The sequence below is a fragment of the Silene latifolia genome, chromosome 10 (genome assembly GCF_048544455.1).
Source record: "Silene latifolia isolate original U9 population chromosome 10, ASM4854445v1, whole genome shotgun sequence".
NCBI classification, from domain to species: Eukaryota; Viridiplantae; Streptophyta; class Magnoliopsida; order Caryophyllales; family Caryophyllaceae; genus Silene; species Silene latifolia.
This window is the reverse complement of record NC_133535.1, coordinates 140839118-140852808: the sequence shown is the minus strand read 5'-3', so window position 1 is coordinate 140852808 and position 13691 is coordinate 140839118. Positions and strand designations below refer to the sequence as shown.

At 34.8% G+C, this 13691-nt stretch overlaps 1 protein-coding gene across 1 annotated transcript; it reads right to left on the bottom strand.

Annotated features, from left to right (window-relative positions):
* Positions 1-2052: 2052 nt before the first annotated feature.
* Positions 2053-8147, bottom strand: LOC141606051 (vesicle-associated membrane protein 711-like). The gene is made up of 4 exons (XM_074425036.1): positions 7805-8147; positions 5895-6085; positions 3616-3779; positions 2053-2496 (listed from the first exon to the last, which is right to left on the bottom strand). The coding sequence occupies exons 1-4, from the start codon at positions 8019-8021 to the stop codon at positions 2409-2411; spliced, it is 660 nt and encodes a 219-aa protein (XP_074281137.1). The 5' UTR covers positions 8022-8147; the 3' UTR covers positions 2053-2408.
* Between the last annotated feature and the right edge of the window lie 5544 nt (positions 8148-13691).

Here is a 13691-nt window from a genome sequence, read left to right as displayed (position 1 = left end):
ATCTCTTGGTCACGAGTTTCAAACTCGATTTTTTTTTTTTTTCAAATCGTAGTACTCGGAAATATGATCGATTTGAAACAAAAAATCGTTACTTTCTAAAATCATAAACACGAGTTATGGGCTTATGGCCTCTTAAAGTTATTCGGATAAAAAAATTGTATTTCGTGCAAAATGGTTTTTTTTGGTGCGAAAGAGGGAAGAGCCACGATACAAAACTACTCTAAATAGGAACTAAGGGGGTGTTTGGTTGGGTATATTGGAATGGAATGGATTGGATTTGATTTGATACATTCCATTGTTTGGTTGGGGTGATTTGGAATGGAGTTAGATACCCAATGAATTCTAACTCCATCCTAAACCCTTGGAATCTCATACCCACACTCCCCCCATGGATTCAAACTCCATTCTCCCCTTTTATAATTTGTGGTGAACCAAACAAGATTAGGCAAGTATGGATTTAGATATCCATACCACCCTACTATCAAACTCCATTCCATTCCATTTCAACTTGTTGAACCAAACGACCCAAGTGGGGGATAACAACCCCAAGTAAATCCTCTCGAAGAATCGTGCGAATACCATCCGAACGGTGGTCGAAATAGACAACATTAATGTCTGAATTAACTCATTCATTAGCCAACTAATCTGCTGCCTTGTTTGCCTCGCGAAAAACATGGTCGAACTTTACTATCCACCCTTCTAGCTTGGTGAGATCAATACATCTTTTGAACGAGCGGACGAAGACTATTGCTTAGAAGTTGTTCATAACGGACGAAGCTCACGCATGATGAAGTATCCATATGAACCAAAAGCTTCTTAATTCTGAGAACTCTAGCTCACTCTATGCCAACCACGAGAGCCCGCATCTCCGCTCTCATAGAATTACATACCCCGCAAGAGAAATTATACGCATTAACGATCGAAATTGCCAGTTTCATCGCGAATGATTCCTCCACATCCAGTCGGGCCAGGGTTCCCTCGAGCAGCATCGTCAGTATTTAATAAAAACCACCCGTGTGGGGGTGGATTCATTGGTATAAAAATAGAGAAAGGATCGAGAGCTTTCCTCGTAAACTTGAACCGATGGTGAAGAAAACGAATGGGATCAGACGGGTTTTCTTCGGACCTTCCAAACACTACATTATTACGCCAACGCCAAATCCACCAACACGTTAACGCAAACTTCATCGACCAATCATGTGTAGCAAGTGGGATTCCGTTACTAGCATTCTTAGAAATCCAAGTCGGGAAAGATAGATTGTAAAAGGACTAAGAAACAACACACTCACCAAAATGTCAAACCTGCCTTGGACACCGTGGGAATTTTCCTTTTTTTTAAAAGAGAGATTTTTGTCAAAGATAAATAATTGATTGGGACGGACGAGTATTTAGCAAGACGGTCTCAACATTCAAGTATTTGGATAAAATCATGTTCTTATTTATATGATATGTCATTCATCTTCTCATTAATTTTATCTATTCAATTGAATGTTAATTTCTACCCTGAATCCCTTCTTGTCCGTCTATTTTTTCGTCTTTTGTTTGATACTAGTCTCCTAGAATCACCATCCACACGATCCTCCATCTTAGTCTGAGATCCAACAGTGGATAGCCTTGCATGTAATCGAGGCTATTTGCCGGCCCTTGCCCCTAGCCCCTAGCCCCACCAACGGTATGGTTTTTTTGGTTCCCGGTTCCAAGTTGATGTTTCTTTTGTCAAATTGATGGGTCACATGAGCGGGTCAGGTGTGGGAATAAAGATAATAGGGAGTTGAAAGGTTAAATATAATGAGTACAGCAACTCATAGAAACGAGAAATTTGTTGCGCGACCTTTTTTGGTTATCTCAGATCCACTGAATATAGTAACTCGCACAAGTCTAAAACGAGGATTGTGTCGCAAGAGTTCCTTGAAAACCCCTTATAGTATGTCAAGCAAATTTTCTTGCACAATTAGGGTGACGAAATGAGTGAGCTTCAGAAGCAAAACTTGAACATATCACGATAATATGATTATAGTCCATATATATATATACTTAAAAGGAAAAAGCGTCTTTTTAAGGCTCGAAACACATATATATATGGAAGGTTATGACAAAATGTCATAGCAACAAGGTACTTATTGTTCACAAATCAAAATCTTATGAAGAGCTGCACAACAGATCACTCAGTATTTAAATAAAAACAGCTCCAAACCCAGAACAAGAAAATGAAGAGGGGGTGAAAATGGAGATATAATAAATTACTTATACACAACAATCATATATGAGAAAACAATTTCACGACAAAAAGAGTCGAAAGAACTCCTTCGGAGTTGGAAGACATTGATCACCACCATGACAAAATCTTGACGATGAATCAGGAACACGGTCCGCCAATCAAATATTCAACTAATTTGGATACCATTTACTTAAATGCAGGAAGGCAACAGTGGTCCGTGGCAAACGAACGCAAGCACAATGTATACAATGATCAAGAGGACAACGATTAATGTAAACCTGCAAGTAAGAAGATTGTTACTTTAAGAAAATAGCTTGAGAATTTTCAAGTGTTACTAGAACATATGTATATCCACAACAGCAAGTAGAAAGCCAAGTAATATCTAAATTATCAAGTATGCATGATCACCAAAAGCCAAAATTTCCTCAACTGCAGCCTACGATGACATTAATCTGGGGTCTTGTACTCCTGCTTATGGTAAAGGGTTAATAGGGGTTTAAAGTACAAAACCTTCATAGGGAGACTTTTCCCGGAGACCCATCACTGAAAATTAGGTCAACTATTGCACCATTAGAAAAGCACAATTAGTCCTCTTTACTAAGTTGGGTGAGTACACAGGCTAGTTCCAGATGGACAATTAGTATATTTTATTTCACCATGGAAAAAAATGCAGCCAACTTAGTGCTCCCTTTCTAAATCTAGTCAAATAAAGGGTCGTTTAGTTCAAGAAGATGAGATGGTAATATAATGTGATATTAGAGAGATACGGATCTAGAACCTCGTACAAATTTGGACTTGTTCGGTTTAGTCATCTCTACCACTGTAGGGAAAAAGTTGGAAATTTAGGGAGAGTAAGACATGGGTTGGAATGGACTTGGTATCTATGTCCAATCCAAAATTAACCCAAACGAACATTAGAATGGATTAAATACGTTCTATATCATCGCAAAAATATTCACGTATTCAACCGAACACCCTCTAAAAAAACACAAATTCTTATTTCAGACCGCAAGATCCGTCTGAAATGTAAGACGGATACCGTTTCCTCTCACAAAAAACCCATTTAGGGAGTGAGTGGGAAAGCACATGGAGGTGTCCCACCAACCATGTGCTTCACACTTGTGAGAGGTCTTATTGTTTCAGACGGAACTTGCGGTCTGAAGTAAGACGGACTGCTAAAAAAATGGGACGTTTACTATACCTAGTAAAATATCGTAATGACAAGGTAATGTGGTGTCTCTAGATGCAAGTTCTTTTAAGTCCGGGGTAATACTAAAATTTCTTCATTAGAACAAACTTATCACCTCTAGTCAAATGGAGACGGTTTAAATGAGAAGGAAGTAAGCAGAACAGCATACGTACAAAATCATTATACATTTTAACATTGACTAACTTACATTAGCCTGCAATTTCTCCACCAAACAGTGCTTCTGAAGCGTCGAGCTTGCCTTCTGAAGCGGAGAGTATTTCCTTGAAATGTGGCAGTTTTATCTACTAAAAGCTCCAAACGCTCCCCTCTATCCAAAACTTTATCAATGTTCTCAATCATGACCCCACGCACCTGTGTTATCAACCATAAGACATTTATGTACCATCAGCTTAAAAGCAACAATGAGATGATACAAATATTTCAACTTTCAACCACATCCTTTCCACCAACACCATATCCTAGCTAGTTAATTACTCCCTCCTTACATGAACAAACTTCCAGTTTTCATGTTGGGTATCCATGAATAAAGTTCTCACTTGTAATTCTTTCCCTTTTTGCGTGTTATTTGTGGTCGGTATAGTTTATGATCCTACGACTGTCCTTAACTTGATGATCACATCTTTGTGTGCTCCTTATAAGAGGTGTAAGTTGGGCTCTGATTTTTGAGCTCGACATCCGACATCTGGCTCAGGGCCTGTCGAGCTCAAAAAATGAAGCCCGCACCCCTCGAGCTCGATTTGTCATTATGTTCTTTTTTTTCACTCGCTTTTGAAGTACTTCAAAAAAAGAAAACTTTTTTAGAAAAACAAATATAATCCTCTATCTACTAAAAGAATAGGTGACTCATGATTTTTCACTCCAAAAAGCATATTCTTAAATAAGGAAGTTAATCACAATTAAATTCATTCACTAAATAAGGAATCTACTTATATATTATAATTTATTTCATTAATTTATCATTAAAGTTATTTTTTCATCAAATTATATTGTTTTCACTAAACATTAAACTTATAATCTTTTAATTAAATATTAATAAATTTATACAAAACTATAAATTGTTAAATATTTTATTGATGCTATTATTTGAGAATGACTTGACTCATACTACGTATCAAACAAAGCTGTAAATCACTAATTTTGTTTTCGCAAAAAAAAAAATTGGGAGAATTTATAAATTGAAATCATTAGTTTTAGGGTATAAAAATATTTTTTTAGATTAACTTTCAGGACATAACTAAATTCTCTTAATCAATTTTTGTTTCAACTTTTTTCCTCAAAACAAAACAAAACATAATGACGAGAAATACGAACAATTATTGAGACATAATTTTATACTCCCTCCATTATCTTATATAAGTCGTTTAGGTTTTGGTGATTTTTGCTTTATATAATACGTTTTAGCCTTGCATTATAGAAAGTGGTAAGCAGTCCACTGTTTTCTATACAAAAGTGCATTTGAAATATAATTGTAATTTGACACATGCACCAAGTAATGAAGAGAGAGGCAAAAAAGATAGTAAACGAAAATCTTAATTCCTGTGCACAATGCTAAAACATCATATATAATCGGAGGGCGTAAGTAATTTATTAAAAAATAAAAAACTCTATATACCGTGCATTTATTGCACGGGTCCAAACTAGTTTAAAAATATTAGATTATACTCCCACCCTTATTGATTACATGACGTTTTAGCACAGGAATTAAGATTTTCATTTACTACCTTTTTTACCCCTCTCCATTTACTTTGTGGATATGTGTCGAATTACAATTCTATTTCAAATGCACTTTTGTCACTTTCTTTTCCTTAAGCTTTTCTATTGGTTCAAATAAAAAAGTTACATTAACAAAATATTGGAAATTGTGGAACATTAATAATGCAAGGCTAAAACGTCTTATATAAAAGCAAAAATCACCAAAACCTTAAATGACTTATATAAGATAATGGAGGGAGTAATAATTATAATATAATTATATATACCAATATATTTTAAAATTAGTATCATTTAAAAATATTAAAAGTACACTATATAACTAAAACGAACTTCTGAAACCCGATCAAAACGAGTTTCCAAAACCCGATCCGAGCCTTGCTGAGATCGGGATCGATTTGGATTTGGATGAGCTCGGCTGAGGCTTTCACCAAACCGATTCGGAGCATCATTTGTAGCCCTAACTCCTTAATTCTCATGGGCAAAGCAAATACATAATTTAATAGACATGTAGAAAGCGAGCACATATTTTACACAAATTCACAAGTCTAATAACCAAACTTTTATGATAAAGAGATGATAGCAACAATATAATCAATAGTTGCTTCATGAGCCACAATGTTCCTCCATATCATGTCTACTTCGGTGATGGAAACCTTGCTCATAAGAAAATAGTACAAGATAACACATTACCACATCACCGCACAGCTAAGAATCTCTAATCTAATATTAAAATGATTAGAAGCAAACACATACCTGAGTCATTTCACCTTTCAGGCGATTAAGTCTATCTGCATTTGGGTCGTTTGAGTAGTAATCCATTTGTTGGCTTAGCACCCTTGAGAACTCATCATTCATCGCATAAGCAGGTGCGCTATGTATGGCGCGACCATAGGTCTTCACAAACCTTTGATGTATGTCTTCTAGAAATGCAAATGGGATTCTTCCTGAAAAACAGTTGATTTAATGCGTAGAAGAATGCAATGGCGAAAATGTGCTGATTATGCCTCACTGATCAGATAACATCATGCAAATCATTGACAAGGACAACAAGTTTTCAAGGGGTAACACAAAAGAATAAGCAGATACACATCATTCAGTAAGCTCTAGGTTGACCAACTACTCCCTGTTTTTGCTCTATGGATCACTTTAGTATTTATAGTTGCTTGAGCAATGGTAGCATGCAAAATCACCAATGATCATACTTAAATGAAGGAAATGAGATACCCCTTACAAAAATTAAACATCACTGTGTAAGTAATTTCGCAGATTCAGATCATAACCACTTTCTAAAGTCGTACACTTGGAAACAAAATTGTGAATTTAGTTGAAAGGAATGAATTCTCAATTATGCAATCCAATTACATAGGCATGTCGCAAATATATGCATAATTTGGTAGGAAGTATATTGTTGAAATTGGGCCGGGAAAAAGAGTGGAGTCTCGAGTTGATTTTTCGCTACCAAAACACAAGTATTGTCATTTTCACAACTAGTTAGCAACCAGTCACCAAGGAACACATTGAATCGAAAAGAACAAAGACGAGAGCAGAATGCAATTATAATCACACAATTTGTTCAAGTTCAACTGCAGAGAAATTAAATCATTGCAACAATTTCCAGCACAAATGCAGTTTCAATTTTCTAAAATCAGAAGGCACAAGTCCTAAAGCCAAATGTTACTTTCAAATATGGGAAAAGTTCAAAGATCCAATCTTTATGGTCAAATATAGAAAGATTCAATCTTTATTCAAATTGAATATTGACCAACATATCAACATCCTGATAACCAAATCAAAGCAATTTAATAAAATCAAATCAATGAAAAAGTATCTCTAAATACTAAAGTATCTCCAAAATAATAAAAGTTCAGTCTTTTGCGAAAGTTGCACAGCTTTCACTCTCTTAACTCTCTACCCCGTTTTTTCTTTTTGAAAAATATCCGTCTATATCCCCTCTTCTCTCCCCTCTCACTAACTAGTGACTGAAAATTGACCCATCAACTACAGTTCCCTAACTCTAGAATCATCGCTCTAATCCACTGCTGAGTTAATACTATGACCATGTGTTTCGACATACAATTCAATGAAATTTTAAATTTAAAAAAGATGGTACTACACTTCCAAAATAAACGATGATCACAACGACTTACTGCGATTGCTCGTACCAATACTCCATCAATCATCAATCTAAATCGCTCAAAAAAAGTGAAAAACTAAACAAATCACAAGTTACAAGATACAAAACAACAGAATTAACAAGTAAAAGACGGAAATTTATACTTCTGATGTTAACATAACGATTGAAAATCAATCAATCAGCAATCAAAATCATTCAAAAAACTTAATTCCACGCAAACTAGCGCAAATCATCAGAAAAACAAACACAAAACTTAATTCATAAACCGTAACAAACAAATAAAAGCGAAAAATCACAAATCAACCGAAATTAAACGAAAAAGACGGAACTTCTAACTTCCGATACTGTCTTCAGCCATACAAAGGATGATAATCGCACATAACAATTTAAAATCAATCGATCACCAATAAAAATCATTTAAATGACATAATTCAACAAAATCAATCAATTCATAAACCCTAACAAACAAATAAAAAGCGAAAAATCGTAAAATCAATCGAAATTAGGATAAAAAGAGGGAAATTCATACTTCCGACATTATCCTCGGCCATACAAAGGATAGTTAAACCATCAGTACGCTTGGCATGAAAGATGTATCTATCTTGTGAGTATGACACGTGCGTGTCGCTCGTGCCGGGGATTTTGTCGAGGATCTGACGCGCGATGGCGCTAGCGTTAGTCGACGCGCCGCTGAATTCCGCTAGTAGTACTGATCCACGCGCCACCAGCGCGTAGAGAATCGCCATTGAAGGTTGTGTTTGATTGATTGTTGTTATTTGTGGTGGGTTGGTTTGGTATCTCCACCCCCTCTGGCTCTGTAGATTACATATTACATGAAAAGGAACCCGCTCATGTTTATATCTTAGATAATTTGTGCTAATTTAATCGTATGTAAGACTCTTTTACCTAATATAGCTATAAAACGGTTTTAAATATAATTCTACTAGGGAATAAAAGTGATATTAAATGATTTTGTATTGCGATAAATTTGACTACAAAAACCTTATATTTCAATATGATATTTATAAAATTAAAATTTGGATTCGTTTATTTTATATTTTATTGTAAAACCAGATCATATTAAAATTTGAATCTTTAGAAGATTTTTTTTATTTTTTAAATATTAAATTAATATTTTTGGGTTTTACTAGGATTTACTCCTTCTGTTCCAATTAAAAGTTTACATTTCAAACTCTTATATATTAAAAATAAAAATATTAATTAAAGCCAAAGCTTTAAAATATGTTACTAGCTCATAAAATTAAAACAACCATAGTCAAGTATTTTCTTTTAACCAAAAAATGATAACGGGAAAAAACCATAACTAATGTACGCTTTTTTTTTAAATATATAATATATTCTCTTATCTTAATTTTACTTTAAAAAATAATAAAATAAATTTAAGGGTAGGATATAGAGCTCAACCAAATAAGGGGGTGTTTGGTTCACCCAGTATAGGTATGAGGTATGAGTTTGGAATGAACCAAACCCTAGCAAAAATGAAGGTTTCATACCCATACCTCAAACCCATGAGGTATGGGTTTCTCATACCCAGGGAGGGGGGTGGAGTATGAAATTGATACCCATGGTATCAAATTAGAAATATTAAAAAGTGATAAAAACAATTGTAAAAAAATCTTTTTATATAATTATCTGATTAAATTTTCTCTACATGATTTAATAGTATAAAAATTATTAAAAATATTGTACTTTGAAGATTTTTTTTAGCTTTGATTGATTTCTAACCCCATACCCCCAAAATTGAACCAAACACAAGGTATGAGGTATCAAGTTCCAGCCCGATACCACCCAGGTATGATTCCCGATTCCAAACTCATACCCATGCATGAACCAAACACCCCCTAAACCTCATTCATACCTGGTTTAACAAGTATATATCTGAATGTCCAACCCATATCCATATCTATTAAATCCATTGTGATCCATATTTGACTGGTTGGATACCCAGAATCCATTGTCATCCAAATATATGTATACCCTAATCCCCTATTTACTAAACGAATAGGCGAAATTCCAAAATTTCCCGCCTAAAACATATTTCATAGAATAATGTTTTGTATTTTTAGCATATACTATATGTATTTACATGACGAGTTATAAATGAGCATAATCTTTTAGATTTGAATATTTATAACATTCAATATTTCACATTCTGCATAAATTTATCGTCGGTCTTCCTATGATAAATAAATTATTTATTTTTTCCTTAAGAACTTTATGATAAAACTTCATTGATTATTTATGATAAAAAAGCATGTGCCCTAAGGGCACATGGTAAGAAATTAAGTAGGGAAAGATATTCAACATTATATCACTAATTATGGTAAATATGAGTTTCAACTCTATTTTGTTAATGCACTTACAGTAAGTCCATCATCCAGTTGATTGAAAAATGGTCCTGCTGCAATATCCCTCCGAATATAACAGATCAGACCAGTCCTTGCAAAAGTAGTACTAAAATGAAGCGAAAGTTTAAGGAATGTAATTGCGCGTGCAGCAAGAACACCAAGGAGGGAATGTAATTGCTTTGTAGTGATTAGAAGTTCAAAGAGTAGCTTATGCATAGAAAGTATTACCATACATCCTGTCTTTGGCGGTCTCAATGTAAAAGAAACACTGGTATTTTCTAGCCAATGTGGGAGTCGAACCCACATCTTGTGCATTGCACAATGCTCTCCCATTTGAGCTAAATGACTTTCAAAATAATTAAGATGGCTAACTCAACGGTCTACACTCAATATTTCATACATTAATACAGTTTCTTACATGCGATCAAATCATTATACTATATTTCTTTCAACTGGCAATCTTGCTTATTTGAAACTAATATTTCACACATTAATACAGTTTCTTACATGAGATCAAATAAAGTATACACTTCGTACGGATGCTGCATGTTTCAAAAAGGTTTGGACATCTATCACCTTAGTTCTCTGTTGCTGTAATTTTTAAGTTGGTAAATAGTCTTGATACACGCCATTTTATATTATCTTCCCTGAATGTGCTTATACCGATATTTGTGCTTATATTAGAACTTTGAAAAAGAGAGTGAAAAGAAAGCACTTACTCGCATCCTCGGGTAAAAGAACACATACGATTCTTGCCGAGTCTCCATTATCGGTATCCATATGCACCATCAGTCCAGCGCCAACACTTGGCTTTTCCCCATTACTTGACATATAAAATCTGTATTTCGGGAGCACATTGAGGTCTGCTTTTGAGGCACCCTCTTGTTTCAAGCATCAAAATACATAGCCAATATGTAATAGTACACGAACTACGAAGCTACACATTTAGCTCAAGCATAAAGTCTCATAATTGTCCAACAACAGGATACCGAAGTCCAATAATGCATGATAAACTGCAACATACGATGAACCTTGCTACAAAGAACATGACAAAGACAACATCATATGTCTAATAGACCATAATCAACCTGCACAAATTCACAATGAAATATGTTATAGCCGATTAATAAAGGTACTACAAGCATAAATTAAATAACAAAAAAGTAAGCTAAAGCACAACATTTTCTAGTTTAACTGGTGCAAATTTCTGACTGTCAAGTACCACTACACATATGAAGAAGCAATGAAGCATGCATAGTGAGGTCGCCTCAACATAAAACCACCATTCAACAAGTATGAAAAAAAAAGAGGTGTATCTTAAAATTCATATAAAAGACACTGACATTCTCCTGGAATAAGTCATTGCGGAAGTACAAAGCAAAAGTAAAGTCCTCCATATTAGCTAATGAGAGTCCAATAGAAACCTTGAAAAATTGTGGTAATTGTAACTTTCAAAGCTATTTCAAATTTACAATGTGGTATCATGATCTAATTCATGAAATTGAGTCCCCAATGTCATGATTTCAACCAATTTAGATAATTTCTCAAATTTCCACACTGTAATGTCTCAATTAAGCTAAACTGATTCATGGAACCCTAATTTTAATGCACATAAACAGAAATTAAATGCACCTAACTAATGATTTGACGATTAAAAAGACTATCAGAAATTGACTCCCAAATTTCTTGTTTTCAAATAAATTAGGTAATTTCTGAATTTATGCAACCCTAATTTGTCAATTTCCCCAATCTTATTCACGAAACCCTAATTTCACAAGCATAATTCATCAATTTCGAAAGTTAATCGATGAATCAAAAAATTAATCTAAACCTAATTTCACGAACAATCTAACACGATAATCAAACCCTAAATTCAACTAATTTAATCGACGAATTAAAAAATTACAATGAGATCAAAATATGAACTCTAATTTCACAAAAAATAATCATCAATTTCGAAATTTTACCTCGAATTAACAGACTCCATTGATTGAAGCAGCCTCGAATAGGTAAATCGTTGAAGAGATTGATCGTTCAGTATGTGACGATCGATCGTAGAGAAATAAAGAGCTAGTGTTGTCGAAGATGTTGATAGTCGAAGAGAGAGAAAGAGAGATTGGAAAATGACTGAGATTAGAAGGTTTGGGGGGAAGGGCTTTGATTTTTTCAAATTATTACCCTCGCTGTACAGTCGTCCGTATTATTATTATATCCAATAGTGGTTCTCATGATTCTCATTATACTAGTGGTTCTGACCGGATCCCGACCCTATATATATATATATATATATATATAGGGGGGGAGAGAGAGAGAGCGCGAGGGGAGGAGGGGGGGTTCTAGTGAGTCATTTGCATCTTGTAAGTCCCTAAGTCCTTCTAAGGACCACAGGATGAAGGGAATGGAGGGATAAGATTACATCTCAATGAAAAACCATAAATCTCCCTCCCTAATCCTCCATAACTTCTTCCTAATCCTCCATAACTTCGTCCTCATTCTAATCTCCCTACTCACTTCCTCATTATTCATTCTCTCTCACTTCTCCCATTCCCTCATTCTCCCCCATTTTCCTCTCATTCTCTCAAAACAAAACAAAACCAAATCAAAACAAACTAAAACAAAAAAAAAACCCAAAAAAGAAAACACAAAACCAATCAAAACAAAAATTTCAAAACATAGAAATCCTCCCTCCCTCCCTTACCACCACCGCACCCGACCAACAACCCCACAACCACCCCTTGCACCAGAGGACAACACCACACAAACAACCCACACCACCACGCGCCTCAACACACCACCACGCCCACATCCACGACATCACCATTCCAAAACAATTCCAGATCTGAAAAACCCACCACCACCAATAAAAAATAACCACCAAATATGGAAAAATAAAAAGATAACCCCGACTAACACCTTCATCGACAACAACCATAAAACACACCACAATAAACAAAGGGAGATCTGAAATAATAAAAACAAAAAAAAACGAAAACTAGATATGGTGGTCGACGGCTGGTGGTAGGTCGGTGTTGGCGCCTGGTGTCGAGGTTGTTGCGTGTTGGGTTGCGTGCGATTTTCGGTGAAGGGGGACATAGGATCTGGTGGTGGTGAGGTGTTTGGGGAGGTTGTCGATGTCGGGGTTATTGCGTGAGTTTGTCGAGGTTAGGGGTAGTGTGGTTTGGTGAGGCGGGTGTGTCGGGTTTGTTGGGTCTGACGAGGGAGGAGGTCTATGGGTCGTGGTGTCGGGTTTTGTTGGGTCGTGGTGGGGTGAGGGTGAAGGGGGTGAGGCTGTGTGTCGGCCTGTCCGGTTTGGTGGGTGTTAGTGTCGGTTCCAGATCTATTTGGTTTTTATTTATTTATTTATTTTTGGGGTTCAAATAGTGGGTCTATGTTGCTGCTTTGTTGTTGTCGTTGTTGTTGTTGTTGTTCTTTTGAATTTTTTTTAAAGATTTGTTTTTTTCAAAATATTGTCTTAATATATGTTTGTTTTCAGATTTACTTCCTCCACTTTAATTTGTTAATTTATTTTATTTATATGTATAATTTGTTGATTTAATTGGGCTATACGACTAAAGTTATACCATTTACGACAAAAGTTATGCTATTTACGACTAAAGTTACACCCTTGAAAATTTAAAGTTACATAGACTTTGTACTAAAATTACATAAATTCAACATAATAAATAAAATGGAGTCTATTTTTGTTCACAAATTATGTTTTTTAAAGTTCCGTTTTTTTTATTGTTGGTAATGTTTTTTTTTTAGTGTTACATATTTTGTTTTTCTTAGATAATGGTTGTTTTTTTTCAGATCTAGCATTGTCGGTTTAAAGTTAGTATTGTTGGTTTTTTTCAGATTGTATTCTTAAAGTTTAGATGTTTTTTTTCTGCAATATTATTGTTAGTACTCGATTTTTTTAAATTCCATATTTTGTGCTAAAGTTATATAATAATCAAAATAAAGTTATACTATTAACGTCTAAAGTTATACATTGTATAAATTGAAGTTACACCAACATTGGAGTTATACAATGTGAATTTGAATATA

Coding starts and splice junctions, on each gene's coding strand:
- LOC141606051 (XM_074425036.1), bottom strand. CDS start 8,021: ATGGCGATTCTCTACGCGCTGGTGGCGCGTGGATCAGTACTACTAGCG. Junction 6,086..7,804: donor GGCCGAGGATAATGTCGGAA/GTATGAATTTCC, acceptor ACTGTTTTTCAG/GAAGAATCCCATTTGCATTT. Junction 3,780..5,894: donor TGAAAGGTGAAATGACTCAG/GTATGTGTTTGC, acceptor TTGATAACACAG/GTGCGTGGGGTCATGATTGA.